Source organism: Psittacula echo, assembly GCF_963264785.1.
Source record: "Psittacula echo genome assembly, chromosome: 2".
Lineage (NCBI taxonomy): Eukaryota > Metazoa > Chordata > Aves > Psittaciformes > Psittacidae > Psittacula > Psittacula echo.
In genome coordinates this window covers 22,657,096-22,679,699 of record NC_137737.1, presented here as the reverse complement: position 1 = coordinate 22,679,699, position 22,604 = coordinate 22,657,096, and the positions used below count along the sequence as shown (strand labels likewise).

The 22,604-nt window shown below is 34.5% G+C and overlaps 1 protein-coding gene across 1 annotated transcript in view; it reads left to right on the top strand.

Annotated features, from left to right (window-relative positions):
* Nucleotides 1-22,604, top strand: part of TOP2B (DNA topoisomerase II beta) — a 62,970-nt gene that overhangs the window by 22,725 nt on the left and 17,641 nt on the right. Inside the window, exons 4-19 of the mRNA XM_080611858.1 lie at nt 826-889; nt 2,235-2,380; nt 3,306-3,403; nt 4,791-5,003; nt 5,085-5,258; nt 11,324-11,425; nt 11,507-11,644; nt 13,121-13,259; nt 15,907-16,064; nt 16,747-16,872; nt 17,708-17,818; nt 17,909-18,014; nt 18,211-18,320; nt 20,180-20,272; nt 20,367-20,481; nt 22,139-22,260. Of these exons, the coding sequence (XP_080467984.1) occupies nt 826-889; nt 2,235-2,380; nt 3,306-3,403; nt 4,791-5,003; nt 5,085-5,258; nt 11,324-11,425; nt 11,507-11,644; nt 13,121-13,259; nt 15,907-16,064; nt 16,747-16,872; nt 17,708-17,818; nt 17,909-18,014; nt 18,211-18,320; nt 20,180-20,272; nt 20,367-20,481; nt 22,139-22,260 (2,015 nt within the window). The remainder of the gene's footprint in view (nt 1-825; nt 890-2,234; nt 2,381-3,305; nt 3,404-4,790; nt 5,004-5,084; nt 5,259-11,323; nt 11,426-11,506; nt 11,645-13,120; nt 13,260-15,906; nt 16,065-16,746; nt 16,873-17,707; nt 17,819-17,908; nt 18,015-18,210; nt 18,321-20,179; nt 20,273-20,366; nt 20,482-22,138; nt 22,261-22,604) is intronic.

Below are 22,604 nucleotides of genomic sequence, written 5' to 3'. Positions count from 1 at the left end.
TTTTGAATGAAACTGCACTTAATGATTTTAGCAAAAGCACCTTGAAATATCTGATTTTATATTGAGATCCTTATAATCTATTAAGATATTGTCCTTTGATGGCTTTGGGTTTTATTTTGATCTGTTTCATGGTTGTTGAGGCAAATGCTGAAAATAATTGTAATGTGTTTTCATGGTTAATGACCGTAACCGCATTTCTGATTTCTGTTGTTTGTAGTTAATATACGTTGGAATGCAGTTTAATTCTGATCAAATATTAATTTCCAGTTATCCTTTTTTTTACCCTAAACTGTGTAAGCTGTTTAGGAACTGACTTACAAGTGTTAGTTGTAAGTCTCACAGGCTCTTCAGAGATACATTTTGCTCCAGTCAAAACACTCCTTAATGGATGTGACTTCTTCAGGATTGTGTTTCAGTGACAAAAGGATATGTAAACTGCTCTGGTGATGCATATAATTTTTGAGGATTTTCAACATGCATAATGTAATATGTGTAATGAATATCCAAACAAGTACAAGAGAAGAATTAAATGCTCAGTGTCTGAAGAGGAGTTATGAGAACAGGCTCACAAAATACATTTCTATATTTATTTGTAAGGCAGTCTAACTGCTAGAAATAGCAATTACAAGAAGGTTGCAAAGGATCTTCATTGAGTCATATTTATAGAATTCAGTAGTAAGATACAGAATATACAAAGATATAGCAGATTAAGAAATACCTGGACCATTATAACTTGTGATGGAATATGTATACAATCAGTTTTACAGGTCAAGTAATTAATTATTGCTCCTACAAAGTGTTAATTTGTGCTACTTTGTTTCATAGTAAATGCTGCGGACAATAAGCAGAGGGACAAGAATATGACTTGTATTAAAATATCCATTGATCCGTAAGTAAAAGCATATTTTCACTTACTTTCCCTGCCAGTGCTGTTGTAGTTTGGATGTGTACAAATGATTTTACTAAATAATTTTTTTTGCAATTTTTTTTTTAAAAACAAAATAATATTTTTGGAATCATTTCCATTACCTTCCTATTTTAAGATTAAAAGGTAAATGAAAAGTGGTTAACTAAGTGCTACCAATCTGAATTTGTAATAATTTACTTTACTTTCCTAAACTACTCATTAATGTTTGATTGAATGAAACTTAAAACCGGAAGATCATAAAATTCATTATGAGATGAAGGCTTGGCAGTACATAATTATAACCAGCCATGTTACTCAAGAATCATGAGTCAAGAATCATGAGGTTTTGTAACATAATTTTGCACCTCTTGAACTTCCATGTTAACTCCTTTGCCATTAGGATAAGGTTATGTTTGAATTGGCTATATCACAGTGAAGCTGCTGATTGCATATATGTCATTACCACTGATTTTCAAAGTAGAATATATAAAATATTTCTTGATGAAAAGTTTCGGGTTAAACAGATGTTGATTGGGTTCCTTTAGTAGAACCTTTTCAGTGACATGTAACTGAACAATAGATGTTTTAGGCAGTTAACTTTCATACCCAATCTTTAGGATAAATATGCTTAGAAGTAACTTTTCTTCAGTTTTTCAATGCATTATCAGTTTCTGTAGACAAAATTGCTTTTATCGTGGAGTGGGAGGGAAATGGTAGTGTGAATCTGCCTGACCTGTCCTGATGTTTAGCTCCCCAATACTCCACACTGAAAATTCTGTGTGAGAGCTACAAGTATTAACAATGCCAGATATTGATGGATTTTGGCACCGATGCATAAAATAAGTTCCAGTTTATCATAACTGGCAATTAATGATGGAATATGTATACAATCAGTATTGTATACAATCAGATAATGATCTGTTTTAAACAGATGATAACTTGGCTCTGTCTGGGTGGACTTCAATGAAACATGAAAAGCCACTTTTCTAACTGAAGTATAATCCTGTCACTAAACTTCAGGATTCTGTTGCAGATCCTGTTGATAGTGAAAGCTCTTCAAACAGGTTTTGGGGGGTTATTATTACTATATAAAATAGTGTAATGTTATTGAGCAATTATGCTTCTTTTTCTAAGACACTGAATAAGCACAGATAAATGTCGTGTGGGGTTTTGTTTGTTTGTTTTAAAATTGATAGAGCTGTGAATAAACATAGTAAGAATATGGTCTTTTATAGTATTTTATGTAATTATTTAAACAGGTTAAACGTATGCAGGAGTCTGTTTTCAAGATTCCATTAATTGGCTTAATGCCTTCACTATTTTATAGGGAATCAAACATTATCAGCATATGGAATAATGGAAAGGGTATACCAGTTGTAGAACACAAAGTAGAAAAAGTATATGTACCTGCTTTAATCTTTGGGCAGCTGTTAACATCCAGTAACTACGATGATGATGAGAAAAAAGTTACAGGTAAGATGATTTAACATGCCTTGTTTTAGTCAATTAAGCTTTCAGGTGTTTGTTTTTCAGTATACTTCTTAGTTTTTGTCTTCCTGTAAAAGACGATTACTTAGTCACCATTTCTATAGCTCTTTTTTAGAGTAAAATGGCTCGAAGGAGAAGTTTTTAATACCAGTATTTACAGATAACTTTGCATACAAGCATTTAAACACTATGCTCTTGAAAAGAAGGGAAAAAATGAATCTAATATAAAATTAAGATACAATTTATCATTTACTAATTATTTACTAATCGTAAAGTAACCTTAATTTAGATCATGGATGTGAAAGTCAGTTCCATTCTATTCTACCCCGTATATTTTGCGTATATTATTTTTTTATATTTTTATATAATATTTATATATTTATTATTTTTTATATTTATATTTATTTTTATAATATAATATATATTTTATAATATATTATATATTAAATATATTTTAAATAAAAATAAATAAAAATATATAAATAAAAAATATATATTAAATAATATATATATTTTATATTTATATATTTATTAATTTATATTTATTTATATTTTTTTTATATTATTATTTTGTATATTATATATAATCACCCATTATGATGTGTGATTGCAGGGTGATTTGGATCTGATCATGACCTAGTTTATAGCTGGATCAGGGTATTGAAGTCACTTGCCTTTCACCAAGCAACTGGTAGATAAACATAAGGGAAGCAGTGGGAGCATCCTGGCCTTAGAGGGAGGAGCAAACTGCTCATTTTGTTGCAGCAGATTGGAAATAGTGTGAAACTCCATTTCTGGCATCCTTTGATAGCTGTATTGGCCCAAGAGCATTTTACTTTATTGGCATATTCTCTGTATATCACAAAATACGGTTCTGCTGTAAAAAACTTACCATGTGTTGCTTTTTCAGGTGGGCGCAATGGCTATGGTGCAAAACTTTGTAATATATTTAGTACAAAGTTTACAGTTGAAACTGCTTGCAAGGAATACAAACACAGCTTTAAGCAGGTATAGAAATTATCTCAACTTTTTTTTCCTTTGTAATTATAAATTTAAATTTTAACACATTTTCTGTATTTCATTAATATTTTATGAAATGAATCATTTAGCGTTCAAATGGATGTGTGAAGTTTGCAGGCTTGGTTAGTTCAGTCAGTAAAATCAATACTTCTGTGTATTAGATATTTATTTTTTTAAATAATGTTTTTCTTGGGAGTGTTAGGTGACTAAAACTGAGAAATTCTGTTAAAACTGAAAGTATATTCACGTGCATGTGAAAAGGAATATAATTGAAGCATTTAGTAATTGCTGTTATATAATTTGCCTAAAATTCTACTTATCTGTACAAACGTGGAAACAAGTATCTAGACAATATTGTATAATGTTAAAAAAAATTTTCCAGTGTTTGTCATGAGTTTCATTAGCCTAGATGGACTTAAGTGCACACTCTGCTCCCTCCCCATTTGAACTCATTTGTCATTGTTAGAATTGTTAGTTTGCAGACCAGGGATCAAATGTAATCTGATCTACTGCATATAGCTTTGAGATAGCCACCTTCCTGAAGGTTTGAAGATCTTTGGCAGAGTATTAGATACCAAAGTTCTTCTGGCTTTGGAGTCTTTCCCAGGTGGTGGCTTCCTTCTCTTTTTCTGGAGGAGTAATTAATTTCTGGTTATGCTATCATATCACGATATAAACAATACATTTCAATGGGTTTACCTGTCTCTAAAATTGCATTATTTTCTGCTAACTGCCAAAAAGCAAAGTAATATTGGTTTGAGGGTACTTTTTGCAAATGACATGCTTTATGACTTGGTGTGCTACATTTTCCAGCATTTTCAAAAGTGTTGAAAGTTTAATACAACTGAACTTTGGTATATGCTGTGAGTAGGTGTTCTACTTGGTCTTAGAAATGTTCCCATGTTCTTAAACAGGGAACACCACCAAGCATCCCAGGTCAAGGCTGAGCCAAGTTGGTTTGTCAAGAAGCGTACTTTGGTACGTTGCACAGCCACGAAGTTTCTATCTCAGAGACTCCTGAGTCTGCACAGGGACTACTAATAAACCTCTCTACAGAAGTGTGTAGTAGATTGAAAGCATTAAACGGATGGGCAGTAAGGACTGTATCTAATCAGTGAGCTTCATTTGCATTAGAATCATGTCTATCAATGTAATGATACCTGCATATTTACAGAAATCACAAATGTGTCACTCATATGCAAGTCTTAGTAAAGCAATTAATTTTATGCCTAGTGTTTAACGAGAGGAAACCTCTAAAAGAAGTCTGTGAACTTTCTGTTGTGTAGCTGTTGCAATCCTAGCATAATTGGAAAATGGAACAGGAGGTGGGTAACATGTATTGTAAACTAACATCTAAAATGTTTTGTTTCCAAAGACTTGGATGAACAATATGATGAAGACCTCTGAACCCAAGATTAAGCATTTTGATGGTGATGACTACACATGCATTACATTCCAGCCAGATCTAGCTAAATTTAAAATGGAAAAACTTGATAAAGATATTGTTGCCATCATGACAAGAAGAGCGTATGATTTGGCTGGGTCATGCAAAGGAGTCAAGGTCATGTTGAATGGGAAGAAATTACCTGTAAGAGCCTCAATTAAAATATTTTAAGTGTACTGAGTATTTGATGAGAAGAATAGTAATTGTTATCTGTGTTACTGATAGGTAAATGGGTTTCGCAGTTACGTAGATCTTTACGTAAAAGACAAGCTTGATGAAACCGGAGTTGCGCTCAAAGTTATTCATGAAGTTGTGAATGAACGATGGGATGTGTGCCTCACTCTAAGTGAAAAAGGCTTTCAACAAATCAGCTTTGTAAATAGCATAGCTACCACAAAGGTGAGTAGTTATACTGAATGATAAAAAATGTAAATGATAAAAATGTGTGCTACTGTTACGCCTGGTCAGGCATTTGATAAAAAAACAAATCAGGGTTACTAAAAATAAATACATGACATAATCCTTTGCATGAGAGGATCTGGCAGAGCAATTGGATGCTATCAAAATACATTCATAGCAGTGTTTCTGAATGTGCACTAGTTTTTAAAACACTAGGAATCATTATCAGTACTAGTGATGTCTTATGTGAGCATGCATGGTATTGATTAAATATAAAATGAACAGAACTATTTTATTCCTTAATTTTTAACTCCTTGTAGTAATTCTGAAAATAAGGTAAAAAAAATGTACAAACCCCTTTAAAGCTAGTACTAGCAAGTGTGGGGGAGCAAAAATGGCTGTTGGTGTTTTTGAAAAACGGCTACCCACTGATTACTTTATGATGTATAAAACTGGCCTGAAATGTTGAGTTTCGTTGTCTTTTATTTGTTTTTCTATATAAAGGTATCTAGGTGTTCTCTGTACTTATTAACAACTATAGTAGTAGTGAAATCATATCATAGAAAATCTTCAGTTATGATAAAGCAGCAACATGCTCAGCATTCTAAAGCAGTCTTAGTGCTTCTCAAATTGATGGCATGGTCAGGTGCAAGGCAGTCACCTGAAATCAACTAGTGTAACTTTTTTTTGCCCATTTGGTGTTGTTCAGGTTTAGGGATCTGGCATCTGCCATGGTGGAAGAAAGTCTTTGTAATTTCTGCTTTTCATAAATTGCACTGCATGAGTGATCTAACAACAGTCAAGCAATTTTAGTCGTTGGTGAGACTGTTTTGGTGGTATATAATTCTTACTACATAATTTCTTCCAGTGTAATTTTCCAGTGTTTAGTGGTAAGGGGCATAGTTTATTTCATTGTAGAATATTTGCGTTCCAAGTGTGCATTTTAATTAAATGCTTATCTGATGCTTATCAAAACTAGGGCTCACAAACATATCTGGTAGTTGAAAGGTTAAAACTCAGTTTTAATTCAGGCCTCTTTATACAACATAAAGAAGAAAAATAGCATGACGTTAAAGATGAATACAGTACATTTATGAAGAAGCTGGCATGGTAGAGAAAATTAATAATGTTTGATTTGAGGTTAAGAAAATGTATTTGAAAAAAATGAATACTGACTGACTCCTAAGTTAAATACGTTGCGTACATTTACTCAAAAGGTTTTGAATTTGACTCTTTTGGATCAATTTTCACCCATCATGCAGTTACACATACATTGTTATATATTCTTTAAGAAAATTCATAGAAAAAGTACTGTGTATTCTTCAAAGGTAAGTGTTGTAATTTCTAGTTTTTCCCACTCTTCCGATCCATGCCTTATGTGTGTGACTGGATGTGGAATGTTCGGGCCGGTGAACCACCTCACCAGCAATTGATGTGCAACTACCCACTGATGAGACATAATGGCTAGTAACTAACTGCGTCAACTGCCTGTCCCCTTATCTGCTAACAGGTGAGGAGCTCATTTCAGCTGTCTTTTGGTTATTTATCACTGTTTGCTGAAAGCTTTTCATTTCTGTTTCTGGATAAATTTCACCCAGTCATAACTTCCCTTCCACCTTTTTTTAAACTTGCTTAAAATTCCAAACAAGTTTTTTTAGGTCGATGGGGGATTTTTTTTTGAACGATGTGTAGGTCAGGCAATATGTTGAGGGCCAGCTTCCTTCTTTTGTTCCTATAAATTTGTTACCTTGGTCAGGTCCCCATTTATTCACAATTTTGCTACACTAGACCACCACAGATTTTGACTTCAGGCTCTGAGATGGCATTTGCATGAGTATTTGTAGCTGTTACATTTGTGCAGATAACCTTTATTGAGACTTGTATATAAACTGATTACACGTGGTCTTCTCAAGTTCTGATTTTCACATAGTAGCTGTAGTAGAAATTATAGTAGAAACTTCAGTTATTAATGTAATATAATGATATTTTTTAATATGGTTGCACTGCTAACTGTAATACTATCAACCATTTAACAGAAATGCTTAACTAATACAGATGCAGTGTCAGATTGTAGACTTGGGTGGAGGGAACATACTAATCTGTTAAAATTTGCTGGAGTTCAGCAAGAAATTCTACAGCTTGACATTTTCAGATTTATGCTAATAAAATATAATAAAAAAATGCAAAAGAAAATAGGATTTTATTTGTATAATTAAATAAAAACTTCAAACTTATAATTGACTTCTGAAATTGTCTGCTCATATGAACCATTTATCTGGCCATAGAATTTAAATATGGCTTACCTCACAATTAATTGAGGCTGTTGGCTATTCATGATATGAATAGAATGGATACAGGAGCCAGTCTAAGCTTCATTTCAAAGATTTTAGTTGTTACCGTTTCATTAGATGTCTTTGCATCCTGGAGTTTGCCAGACTGGGATTCAATCATAGTGGTTACCTTCTGGGAAAAGAAGGTTATGCAGTTTTATTGTTCTTTTTCATAATACAGTAGTCATAATAATCACTGACAGCCCTCTAGATTTAGAGGATGCTTTTCTTTTTCTGTCTCGAATTAAAATGTACTGACAGTTGGGGCAGTTATAGGCTGTTATGCTTCTATAGTGGGTAAATGTGCCACCTACTGGTGAGATGGTTGAAAGGTTACCAACTTTGAGCTCTGAACATCCCTCACTCATTGCTACACGCTAAGAATGGACACAGGAATGGGGAACTGTTGTAATAACTATTATCTTCTAAGAAGAAGAATTACTGGTAAGTAGCTATTTTTTGCTATGTCAGATGTTAGTTTTAGCAAAATATTTGGAGTGCTAAAATTGTACCAAAAAAAAAGAAGGCACTAAAGTTATAAATACAAATATATACTGAAATATTTCCATAAGTTTTCAGTAATGTGATGAGTAAAGTAATGCATTTTAAAATTGCCATTTAAACGTGGAATGTTTTTGAAACGCGTAATTTCATATTTTCTTGTAGTAGCTTTTCTTTGCAGTTTCAAAATGAATTTCTTTTTCTTTAAAGTAGCAGGATGCAGGATGTCAATGTTTCAACTTGCACTTGAACTCTCCCTATGTTGAAACTCTGTCATCCATATGACACATGAATAAAAACTGTGTTTTAATTTTGGTGTGTGTGTGTGTGTGTGTTTTTCTTTGTGGTTTTTTTTTGTTTGTTTGTTTGTTTAAGAAATACCAGGAATAAATACTTATATGTGGTGTTTCTAAAACATACCAGTGGTTTGTGTTGCTGTTTAGCAGGTGACTCTAGAGACTAATAGAAACCACAGATGGTTTCTTTGAAGTGCAAGTACTTTGGTTATGACTAATAATATTTACCATCTTAAGCCAGTATTTTACCTCCTGTCTTATTTTTTTTTTATAAGTCTACTTTCTACATGAAGTTGAGAACACAGCTTCTATCTCCTGTCAATTCAATCACTGTACATCTCAGTCTACTCAAATGCATATTCTCCCTTAAAACATAGAATCCTGGCTTTTGGGGTTTCCATGTTTATTGTTTGTTCTGTCTTTTCCTCTGTCTTTTTGGCTGCTGTTTTTTCTTGGTTTTGTTGTTTTCCTTTTCTTATTTCTTATCCATCCTATACTTCCTTATACCCATCAAAAGCTTTTTTTTTTTTTCCTCTCAGTTCTGTTTTTAGAATAGCTTTAAAGGAGATATTTTTTTTGTTTGTTCCCTAATGTTGAATGTCTCTGTAGATGTGTTTTCTTTATTTTGCCTGTCCTAACGCAAATTGGTCTGAACAGGAGCCATTATTTAGTCCATCTTTTTGTAAGGCACTAGTTGATAATAAGCAAAGATGATCTTCTGTGTAAAATAAGTGTTGAATTAGGTATGTTTTAATTGTATAGGATGTGCCTGCATCACTCCATTCTTTGCTACAAGAATGATCTTAGTCATTAGAAAGATTTTAGTCAAACCTTCTATAGCAGCCACTAGAATTAAACATTTTATTATTATTGATACCTTTTTGTCTATAAAAATGAAGGAAGGCATTTGAATAATCAAAAATGTAAACAGTTTTCGGATATCCAGGGCTTTTTAGGACCAGTCATTTTTGACATCTTTCCAAGGAAAGCCCACTATTTTACCTGTAAGGGAAGTTTTGTCATCTGGGACTTGTAAATATTAAACATACTTATCACCATGGGTTTAGGCAATTTCAGTAGTCATTGTTCTATGGAATTAAAGACTACAAGACACACACCTTCAAATATTAGTTGTTCTTCCTAATCTGGAGTGTTTCATCTATCATGCAAGTTTGTGCTGTTTTAGTCTTTACTTTTGGTTCTGATTCAGATTACTTCTGCATTGTAGAATATACCCCATAATTATTAGGTTTCTTTGACACATGTTAATCAGTAGTCATTGTTAGGATGGAGTTAGATCTATAGTAGACTTTTTTCTTTTACACAAAGCTTGTGTGCAATGCTTTTATTTTATAAGTAATTTAACCTCAGATTTACTTGTCTTCTAGCAGGGGTTTTTTTGTTGTTGTTGTTTTGTTGTTTGGTTTTTTTTGCTTGTTTGTTTTCCTTTAAGCTGGTTTAAAGTTTAAGTCCAAGGAGAATTGTAGCTAGAGAAGATCATAGCTTTGGGGCACCTCCTGCAGATGTTCAAATGCTTAGTACTTCCCTATTTAGACTGAATTTTGTCAATAGTAAAACCACTATTTAAACGTGGAAAATAATCTGCATTTTCACCCCCCTTCAAAGCATGAGTTAAATATTGCTTCGAGCAGGTAGCTTTTCTGACTTACTACTTTCAAAGTTTAAGTACATAAATAAGTACTTTTTCCTCAGGAGCTGCTGGATACATTGCCTCCACCAAAAGTTTTCTTGCAATAATGGCTTTACTTGAAATACCTACTTGGAAAGGCCTTAATCAAGGATAACCACTTGTTATCCTTTTCTCTAAGGCAGAGAGAAGAAATGTGACAGGCACTGTGAATGTTTCACTTTCAGCTGTGTTACAGTGTGATGAAGAAAATCCTATATATTCTTTCCCTCTTTGTTTAGATTTACTTTGCACTATGATGATGCAAGAAATTGCTTATAAGCCTTTTTTTTTATGTCCTTTCTTCTGCATTTGGGCATTAACTGTAAGGGAGTCCAGCTGGCTACTTTTGTTTGCAACAAGAGAAGTGGCAACATGATTATGTAGCTACAAGTTATTGCCCTGTGGTATTCTAAGGGATTGTTTTGTCAGTTTGTGGTTACCTGAGTGCTCTATATGTAGCTCTTGTTGCTACATCAGGTCTGAATTTGGAGCAATTTTAGCCTCTAGTGAGTTTTAAGGAGAACTACTCACCTCCTTAAGGTTACCTTGCTCTGTTCTTTCAGAGTTTTCTGGATCTTGATGTTGGCTGTTTTGTTTTGGATCAAATCTAAGGCACAAATTGCTCTTGCATAAGCTAGCAGAAAGTGGTAATTGCTTGTATTTAGAGAGTTCTGTAAATACAGCTAAGAAAAGATGTGATAGCTTTTGGAAAGGGATAGGCATGGGTGCTATATATCTGAGGGTGAACCCTTGGAACTTTTTTTTTTTTTTTTTTTGAGACCAAATGGGGAGACTTTAATTTGGTGAAAGAATGTGTGATGTTTTCAGTCCAAGGTTATTTATGTACCTGTTAAGAAGGTGGCTTTTGACAGCCATGTGGTGTTGCAGGTACCATCCCAGTGCTACAGAGTAATTTTCAGAACAGCCACACTCTGTAAGACTTTGTATCTTGTTACGAGCTGTAAGCATCTATGTTTGAAGTCTACCAAGTCCACCACTGTACAGTGAATGAAAAAGTCTCCTGCTTATTCTGTTCCTTGTAACATCTGTCATCCTCACTTGTATGAAGACTGAATGACATGAAAGTGAAACTTTAATTTTCTTTTCTTACATTGTGAATGAATTTGCATGACTTAACAAATTTAATTGTGACTACAGGTTCTTTGTTAATACAGGTAAAAGCTATTAGGAAATTAAATTTTGTTCCCCCAACCCCTTTTGTTTTTTTTTTTCTCTTTCCTCATCAAGGGTGGTAGGCATGTTGATTACGTGGTGGATCAGGTTGTGGGCAAGCTGATAGAAGTGGTGAAAAAGAAGAATAAAGCTGGAGTTTCAGTGAAACCATTTCAGGCAAGTACCTTTATATAAAAATATTTAAAAAGATGAATGTGGTAATTTTACTGAATAAATGGGTTTCTGTGTTTTCAACAGGTGAAAAATCATATATGGGTTTTTGTTAATTGCTTGATTGAAAACCCATCATTTGATTCCCAGACAAAGGAAAACATGACGTTGCAGCCTAAAAGTTTTGGGTCCAAGTGCCAGCTCTCTGAGAAATTTTTTAAAGCAGTAAGTATATTTCTTCTTTTCTGTGAAGCAGGAATTGACATACTGGATCAGGTGTATGTACCTTATGTAGCAGAAGATTAATTAGTACGTTATGGCATTCTAGTGACATTAGCATACTATGAAAATGGGATGGAGGAACTGCTGTTCATTCTCTGACCTTAATTAATGGAAGCAATGGCTCTGCTTTGGCTGTTGGCCTGGATTTAAAAGTGAGCTCCACCTGATCAGCTCATTTGTTGGGGGATTCTAACATTTATATATTGGTGAAATGCATTTGACTTGTTAAGACCTAAACATAGGCCTTGACCAGTTTTTTGTGTTAAAATATTTTTCTGAAGTTCAGAATACTTCTACCTTATTCTTTGAGATCAGTCTTATTCTCTTTAAATGAAGTTAAAAGAAAGGTAGGGAACATCTCATACTTATTCTTCCAGTATTCAAGGAAATGCAAGTGTGGCTGTAGTGTTCAAAGTGATTGTTATTGTCAGGCAGCAAATTTAGAAATTTTGGCTGTAGATGGGCTAAGAATTGCTATTCTAATGTATTAGCAGAAATACATGGTAGAGGTTTTCCTCTACTGCATTTTTATGCAAGAAAGGAAAAGTAGAATTCTGTTAGCCAGTAGCATAAATGGAACTCCAGTAGTAAGGAGAATGGTACCACAACTGTTACACTTGGCATCAAAACTTAGCTTACTATATACTATTTTATTCTTCTAATTCTATGTTATTGGTGGCATTCTTATGGAACTTGGAGTGTAAAGAACCCACAATCTTGTATTAATTCTTCAGAATTTGTTACATATTTCTTCTCTATCAGTAGGTGTTAAACGTGCAGCAGACTCTCTAATCAACGAGTGCTGTATTATGGGGGATAATGAAAATCCAAAGCTCTCAGTATTTTGCTCCACCTGTATTTTCTTTTGATGTGAAACCAGACCTAAAGCAGTTTTGGTTTAGAATTATGCTGCATGATATTTTTGCTGCAGATATGTTTCTTAAAATTATCAATTTTATCAATGTTATCAATTTCTCAGGTGGTTGTTATAGAGCCTTATTCTTATATGCTTTTGATTGTCTTTCAACCATTTTCAGTCCTTTCCAAGAAACTTTAAATGGTCAGAAATATCCCATTTTTGCTGTCAAAGTTTAGGAAGCATATGCGTAGTTCCTAAAATGTCTTGGTACATCAACCACGCGACATAGACAACCTCTTCTTAGGTCTCAGTCCTCTTTTCCTCCTTCCTAATTATACACGGGGTAGAAAATAAGCTGTGTGAGTGTTGTATTTTGGTTTTGTGTACATAAAATGCTAAAAAGTAAGATGTGTTAACTCCTGACCTTTTTGAATGTCGCAGTTTCTAAAATTTAGAGGGCTTTGAAAAGTAGTTTGAGAGCAGTGACAACACTGAAATATAAGAACCTGCTGTGTGAAGTTTTATTTTTCTCATGCACAATTCTGATTTATTACTTATAGGCCTCCAACTGTGGTATCATAGAGAGCATTTTGAATTGGGTCAAATTTAAGGCACAAACTCAGCTGAACAAAAAATGTTCATCAGTGAAACACAGTAAAATCAAGGGCATTCCGAAACTGGATGATGCTAATGATGCTGGTAAGAGCACTTATTTTTGATATCTTTAATGTTCCATAGATTTTCACAGACATCATAGTTATAAACCTGATTCTATTGTTCATCCCTATCTAAATTTTTAAATAAAGATCTTTCTAGTTTTCTAAACTCTCTAGAGCTAGAATTAAAACATGAGTTTGAGTTTGATATTAGGAGCGCTATCTTTTCCAGGAATTAATAACGATAAATAAAAGTGCCAGTATAGAGAAAGGGAAGGCAGAAGATGAAACAGAAGAGTGACTGAGTGCATGTTGGTTGCTCTGCTCTTGAGTACTTGACTCAATGAGCTTTAGTTAGTTACTTTATCTGGCTGAAAGTTCCATGTTTCTTAATATAAGGGGAAAAGGAAGTCCTGGTGCCATGGAAATTCCTTAATGGGTAGACAGACAAAACACTAGAACTATCAATCTTTCTGTCTTTGGGATCTTAATAAAGAGGATTGGACATTCTCAGGGTTAGGTGAAGTAAGGACTGTACATGCTCTTTTCCGTGTGTGAGGTGATGATAACCTCTAGTTCCAAAGAATTCAGCTTTGCTTTATGAATGTTTGCTATGGATGTGTATGTGACTAAGCATATCATGAAGAGTTACACAGTCATAAATAGTTTTTCAAAAGAATTTCAGACCTCCCCATAAGCTGGAGAAAAGGTTTAACTGATGCATGAAGATACTCTTTCGGGGAAATTGCTTCAGGACATTCATACATGTTACACAGAGGTTATCTGTAATCTAGCAGCAAGGTACAGTAGTTTTATTTGATGTTGTGTTTCAGGATAAATAATTGTTAGTAAGGATCCCAGGAATTACACCTTCATAAGCACCCCAAATCAGATGAGGAAACAGGTTTGGCTTTGGTTTCATATAGCAAGCGCCCAGTACTTGTTGGACTTGAAGTATTCCAGTGCAGCTGGGAGAGAATAGTGTCTGGCCACAGACCCCTCTGGCCTTAATTCTTCCTGTGCTTTTTAGATTTATTTTTACTTCAAGAGTGAATTTGTACCTGAGCTGCAGCATCCACAGGTTTATTTGGTGCCAGGTACCACTGATTTTTTGAATCTATGTTGGTTAATACTTAGGAATAGGAGAGAAATGAATCTGTGCAGTGAGGTAATTGCTGTAGATTTCTTCTCCCACTAAGAAGAATGAGTCCTATACCTGGTCATTCTTGCTTTCTTGAGATCTTGCTGAGGTATACATAGTTCTATGGCTTGTTGGAGTAGAAGATGTAGAAATGAAAGGAAAAATCGAGAACCAAAAGTAGGAATATAGGATTGTAAGGGAGCAGCTAGATTACTAAATCTGGTGAAGCATTCTTTGAAGCCTGCTAGTTCATTTAGTTTTTCTCCGAGTTCTTTAGAAATGTGTTCAGGAAAATACCTGGCATAGTGTGTTTCCATGAAATTCTTCTGGAAGGGATGCAATCATTAGCAATTAGAGTGCACCTGGATGATATTCAGATGTGTCTTCTGACATTCGTCTAGGGAAAAGAAATTGCTCTCATATTCCAAAACAGCAGACTAGTATTTTTCTTGGTATTTAGATTCCACCTTGCTGATAGCATAGTAGCTATTGACACTTTTTGATATATTGTGAATAGCTGCCTAATTTAGATTATATTAAGCTGTATATCTGATTCAGAAGACCAAAGATGTTGAATGTAAATTCTGTGTAATAGGAAGTGTGGGGTTGTTTTCACCTACCAGGTAAAGGCAAATCAAAACTCCTAATTTAAATGCTAATATATTCAAAACTATCTTTTAAACAGGAGGTGAGACTCAAGGTTTTTGTAGTCTTCCCTACCACTTGGCCTTGATAAAATAGCAAAGCCACTTAATGAGCATTTACACCTTTGAAAAAGGGTGGATTGCTTTTTTGAACCTGCTTAATATTTAGAACTTGAATTCAACTATTGCAGTTGCAATAAACAGAGCGCATATTTCATGCCAGTTTTGAGCAGACTGGACACACAGGTACTGAAATGCAGTGTGTCTTATAGAATCAAAATTACACTATTAGTAAAGATTTGTTTCTTCTGTTCAAGAAATTTCTGAGAATGTGTAATAGGTGTGAAGTTCTGATCTTTTGAGCTTTTCTGTCAAGTTTTTCTTACAGTTGCCTGGCTTCAGCTAATGGACAGTAAAACAGGAAACCTACAAAAAAGTGATTTAATAAATTACTTCTGAAAATATACTGTAAGGAAAGGGGATATGCAGAGTGGGAAATAATTCAGTTTATATAATTCAGACATGCATAATGTATGTGTGTAAGAAATTTGCAGTTAGAAAAATAAAATGGTAAAGATACCCATGGGATCGATCTTTTTCTGTGCAGATGTGTGGGAACCATCGCATAAGATGTGCCACCATTGCATCTCATTTTGTCTATTTTTGTTCCTTGTCCATAGCTATCCATAGTGTATTCCTAAGGACAAAGATACTCATTCTTGTTGTGTAGGTTTAGTGGTATGGAGGGCCATCCCTAAAAATAGAAATTCAGCCTATTTGAGTTACCTGAGATAGAGTAGGAAGAATATTCATGACTCATTCAATTGTATTTCTGTTATTTGAGTTTAAAAGTTACGCCTTCTGGATTTTTTTTTGCCTTGTCTCTCCTTCTTCCTGAACTGCAGGTGGCAAACATTCCTTAGACTGCACGTTAATATTAACAGAAGGAGACTCTGCCAAATCTTTAGCTGTCTCTGGCTTAGGTGTTATTGGCAGAGACAGATACGGAGTATTCCCACTCAGGGGTAAAATTCTCAATGTTCGAGAAGCTTCTCATAAACAGGTAAGTAATTTTGTCATCTCCTTCCAGCTAACAAATGGACATCTGTTTGTTTTCTAGGGTTACATCTTTGTATTTTAATTTTTATTTTTAATGACAGTTTTGTGGCTGGGATTTTATAAGGTACCATCTACTATTAAAGACTGGAAATATTAAGTGTAATAGTGCAGTACTAGGATGATAAAGTTCACTTCACAAATGCAAAGAAATTCTGTTATGACCCATAGTAACATTTTACATGAATATTAAAACCCCCCTAGAATTTTATGTTCTCTCCATTGCCATGTGATTCCATTGGGTCACAATGTAAGGCAGTAGCAGCCAGCACTACTTCATTGCATCAGTTCTGCTGCTTTCCATAATTTGTGCGTGAGTAGGGCTGCAGCTGCCCATAGAAACAGTGGAAAGAGGAGGCAGCTTTGTGAGATGACTTTCTGTAACGTGCTTTTCTCACTCCCTTTCTGTCCTAAAGAGCTCTGGCTGTAGAGGAAGAGAGTGGTGTAGCCTTGAGAATTTGCGTGAATGGGAGAGATGTGAAGGCTGCAAGGGAGCTGGGGCTGAAAAGGTTATGAAGTTTAGGTAGGGGTGTATTGAAAAAGTAACTGTACAGCCCACCTAAAAAAGACTTGGATGTTTCTGAGTTTCTGGGTTTTATGCTGAGTGCAAAGATAACTTTTTTACACAGATTATGGAAAATGCAGAAATCAACAACATCATCAAAATAGTTGGACTACAATACAAGAAAAGCTATGAAGATCCAGAATCTCTGAAAAGTTTGAGATATGGAAAAATTATGATCATGACAGATCAGGTTAGTCTGAAGTTCACAGATTTTAGTATACAGAGCTTCTTAAAATGTGTTTGGCCGCAATCTGTTAGGTTACATTTGTGTGCATTATATCCTGTCTCTTGTGTTTATGACAAAGATGTATTCAGAGGAAATCCCTAATGTATGAGGTTTCTTTATTAGAATAATTTATATGTTGTTTCATTTACTCCAAATGAACAACTGAATTTAGCTGCATGGTAGATATCAAAGTAATAATAACATGCATAAACAAGAATGCTTTTGATAACTAAAAAATATGTTGAAAATAAGGACAAAAGGGAAGAGTAGATGAGGTAGTAATGCTAGAAAGTCAGGAAGAGACAAGAATGCAGGCAATTATTTTTGGATAATCTCATGAAGAGTGTGTCTGTCCAGATTTTAGCAGTGTAGGAATCCTATGCTTTGGATATTTGAGAAGCTTTGTTGGTTTTCCCAGACAAGTTGAACTATCAAGCATCTTAGCACCAGTGAGAACTGTGGGCCAGGCTTGGCTTTCTTCCACAAAGGTTTAGCTGTATGGTGTCTAGGAGAGCTGTTAATCTCTCAGACAAAACATGTTGTAGGAAAAACACCTTTGAAATGCAATGGTGCACTTGGTTTGGAAGAGCTTATTAGCTCAGGGATAGTGGCATTCACAGGTGGCTGTTCCATACCCAGGTTCAGCTTAGAATCCAAATTAAAACTAACTGCTCCCCTCTATGTTTTGGTTTTTGTAAACAGACGTTGTTTTGAGGTATCCAGGCCAGTAAATAGGGGGTTTTGGTGGTTTTTCATAACATTTCATAAGATTGCCTAATGTTTTCATGTTCTGATTCAGGATCAGGATGGATCTCACATAAAAGGCTTGTTGATCAATTTTATTCATCACAATTGGCCATCACTGTTGAAACATGGTTTTCTTGAGGAATTCATCACTCCTATTGTAAAGGTAGGGGCTCTATTAATAAGATTTTATGTATTACACTTACAGTGCAACAGAAACATTTATTGGTTTTTTGTTTGCTTTTGTTTTTTAAAGGCAAGCAAAAATAAGCAGGAACTTTCATTCTATAGTATTCCTGAATTTGATGAGTGGAAAAAGCATATGGAGAATCATAAAGCATGGAAGATAAAATACTACAAAGGTTTGTTAAAAACAAATAAGTGAACCTCGTGGATCTGAAAATACATAATAAATGAGTGCTATGAAGTTTTATTTATAGCTGTTTTCATGGTAGTATCTTCTGCAATGATTTTATAATATTCCCAGTAAATTAAAAGGGATAAAATGATAAAAATTGCATTTTGAATATGGAGTAACTATTTCATTTTAATGTACAGGTTTGGGTACCAGCACTGCTAAAGAAGCAAAAGAATATTTTGCTGACATGGAAAGACATCGAATCTTATTTCGATATGCTGGTCCTGAAGATGATGCTGCCATTACACTGGTATGATCTTATAAAAGTGCTTCTATATGCTATGCTTTAGTTTCCATTGTTTCTGAAAGTGGCATGTGAGGAATTCCTAACAGGGTGTTTTGGGGTTTTTGGGTATTTTGAGTAAAAGAAAAAAATACTTTTGGAAGAGAATTAAGCTTTTGGAAACAATTTTAAATGTTGGAATAATAACTTTATCCATGCTACAAAATCAGCTCTACCTTCTTCTTATTAGCTTTGATCAATTTTATGTGGTGTGGATGTCAAGAAACATTACATTCAGACTTGCTTTTAAAGACGGAACATGCAAAAAAGTATTCTGAGTAAGGCAATAGTCCAAACAAATGATGTTTTGCATTTGCTAGGGATCTGTGTTTTGTTTCTGAGCAAATAAGATCAGGTAAATATTATTCATTCGCTGAAGATATAGTGTGTATTATGTGTATTCATGCATGCGTTCTACATACGTGAATGTGAAATCTTTTAGATAGTTGTATGCAGGCACGTACTCATGTTTCAAAGATAGCTTTTGGAAGGACAAAGACTGGAATGTCTGGAACAGAACTGTTTTTGCAAGAAATGTTTTATCTTTTATTTACTTAATTTGCAATTTTAATTATAGGTGATATTAGGGACAAAAATGAGTAGGGGAATAAAAACAAAAACAGGAAAATACCCATCTTAATCAAAACAATCTTTTCCTTACATAACAACTTTTTCTTGTTTTGTGGGTCCATTTTACAATGGTGTGTCTTTACTAACAGAAAGGTATAGTGGGTATCTGTTCTGTTGAAGAAAACCAGCCTGATATGTCAGAAGTTATTTATACCACTCATTTTACTTCTGTCCAAGATGCACTTAAGTATAATCTATGTATATGGTTTCATATCCCAGAGAAGCATGCTCACCTAGATAGAAAAGGAGTCTGTATATTTGCATATACACTAAACCAATTGATGGAGAGACCCTGAACTCCCCGATTAAAATTCTGGGCTCTATTTCTGCAGATAGACCTCCATATACAGGCTGATATATGAGGCCATATAACCTGTTATGGCTGATCCTCACTGTTGTCCAAAATTATAGTCTGTCAATCTGGGATGAAGCTAGGAGCATCTACTGACTAGTACTGAAGCTGTTAACAGAAACTTCATGTATACTCCTATCTACATTTTCTTTGCTGATAGGTATAATACCACTCACTGGAGGGGACACATTGCTGTGTCTTTTTGTAGTGCTAAGTTGTTGCTTTAAAGTGACGCCTTATCGTCAGGAAGATGAAGCCCCTCAGTCATCGGGCCTAAACTCTGGTTTAGGCTTTTCATGCAGCATCAATTTTGTTGAGTTGTCAATTCTCTTAGGAGGACTAGGGCCAACCCCTCAAACAGCTACAAATTATTGGTATTCTATTGTGCCAGAGCGAATGGGGCCTTAAGAAGACAAGAGGAGTGGGGTATTTTTTCCAGTACCTTCAGTTAATTTTCAAGATGACAGCTGGTTATAGTTCCACCTTAAAATTATGTAGGAAAAGATCCTAACACCTTTAAACTTGTGTATCAAAGGACAACTCTGAAGTGAAGAGAGGAGTAAGAATGATTTGTCTAAATGTGTGCAGATTTCTGGAAAGTAATATAAATTATGATCAGTAAGAGATCTGTCAGTTCAAAAGCCTTGTGTAACCATGTCTGAAAGGTCATGTGCTTGCACTACTGGTTGTACATAAACATCAGTTATATGGATTGCCTTGTCCAAATCAGTTTTATTGAATACTTGACCACCTAGTGCAGTACACTTAAAATTCTGACTAAAGTAACATCCATTTACACAAACATATATGTGATGATACTTTCGTGTACCTGCAATCATTTCAGGCCTTCAGTAAGAAGAAGATTGATGATCGAAAAGAATGGTTAACAAACTTCATGGAGGACAGGCGGCAGCGTCGGCTACATGGCCTTCCTGAGGTGAGTCCTAAATGATAGTAATAAATCTGGTGGGTGATATTTAAGCATAATGTAGGCTTTTTATTGACTGAATAATGTATGTTGTTTTTTCCAGCAATTTTTATATGGTACAGCAACAAAACATCTGACTTACAATGATTTTATTAACAAGGAGTTGATCCTTTTCTCAAATTCTGACAACGAGAGATCTATCCCTTCCCTTGTTGATGGTAAGCTGATAATTCATTATTATGTGTTGGAACATTCCTCTTCATTTTTTTCAAACCTTTTATTTGTATTGGAAATCAGTACATTCCAGTAGCGAATATATTTTTGTTTGTTGTAATTTATATGCTAAGGAATCTCCATATTTCTTCTGTGAGGAAGTTTAAGCTGTTGCTTTGCAGCCTTTTTACTTAATCAGACCTATTCCCTAGACCATACTACAAGTGCTTTGTTTCTAGTCAAGCCATCAGCGAAAACAAGTCTAAGTGCTTATAATAATTAAAATTCAAGTCGGCAGCTGAGTGCAGATGAAGATGCAAATGTTTTCTCCCTTCAGTCTTATACCACAGGCAGTGTTTTAGTGGTTACTGACCTGTAATCTTGCTAGGGTTCTGTCAATCAGGTTTACTAAGTCCCCTTGCAGTAACATCATCATTAAAAGAAGCAGCTTCATTTGTAAAACTGTCTGCAGACAGCATGAGCAGGAGTTCCTGTCTATGTTATTGTCAGTATGCATATGCTTACTAGATACAGAAAAAAGGCCTTGGGGTTTCATAGGGAAGAAAAAAAAGGCACACTTAAGTGCATTTTCTCCACTTTCCAGTACGTTTTTATAGTGGAGGTGGTTAGCCTTCTTGACTCTACAGACCTATAACAATTTTTTTTTTTTGCAGCAAGAGCTTTTTATGTTTAAACAGTGTGATAGTTCACAAATGGAAGATAGGGGTAGTAGCTTCCTGGTAGGATAGATCTCCAGCTCTGCTGCAGAACGAGGCTGCGTTAGGTATGCAGGTATTCCTGTTTAAAGGAAATTCTCCAGGTCTATTAAATTCAGTATATTTTTGGTAGGAAAACATAATGAAGGTTCATTGTAAAGAAGATTTGATGTTACATATTTAAATAAAGCGGAGATTGGAGTTACCAGGTTTGATGACTTCCAACTTTTGCTCTTACATTTGACCTAGGTTAATAATGATAAAATGTAACAATATTTTAGTGCATTTCAGGAATGTATGTGAATTAAGAATACACTGAACAGATAAATAAGCATGATCTAGAACTGGTTATGAATTTTAGATAGCATGCAGAAGAAAAAGACGCAATCTCTTCCGCACAGATGCTGTACTTCAAGTGTGCCTCAACAATGAAAACAAATCAGAAGATCAAAGAGACTGGCTTCTGTCTTAAAACCTTAACAGATCTAAAAGGGAGACAAATAATGCATCTTTTTGTTGAATTTTAAACAGTATTTGAGAGAGTGAAATACGTGTGAGCTGAATTTGTGTTAATATTCTTAGGAAAAAGATTTTCCTGAGTAGACTGGAAAGAAACAACTCTTGTCTTGTGGAAGTTGTACATTTAGGATAAAGTTGTTGTTTGTTAGAATGATGTATTATATACTGCATGGTAATGATTGTCTGAAAAGGTTACATTTCCACTTTTCTGGTAACTTTTTCCATTTGGTAAGATATTTCTTATTATTTTAAAAGAACAGAGATATTAATTTGTTATCTTCTGTTAATATTCTAGTATTGATTTATTTCCATTTAAAGGTTAGGCTTATTTTGAGATATTAGAAATTAAAATAAGGCAAAAAAGAACCCTCATTATTTAAAAACATATGCTTGTGTATGTGTTGAAATGGGATATTTTTCTTAATAGGTTTAAAACCAGGGCAACGCAAAGTTTTGTTCACTTGCTTTAAGAGAAATGATAAACGTGAAGTAAAGGTTGCTCAGCTGGCTGGTTCTGTTGCTGAAATGTCAGCTTACCACCATGGGGAGGTGAGTATGAAGGACGGTAAAGTTATGAGGACTTTTAGCCTATATAAAATATTAGGTAAATGTTTGCTCTACTGCAGTTGCAAACATATTGACAAGTCTACTAATCACAGATTCACTTTTAAAGAAAACGAACCACACAGTATGCAGTTTCGAAATATGCTTTCATTATTCGTTTGTGTCTTTGTGCACAGTGGTATCCAAACGAGCTTGTGAGTTATGATGTAATAATAGATAACTAATTACCTAGGTAACTTTTGGATTCTCAAATCATAGGAACTATATATGTAGGAACTATATGTATATAAACACTGTATGTGTATATATATATACGTATATATAAACAC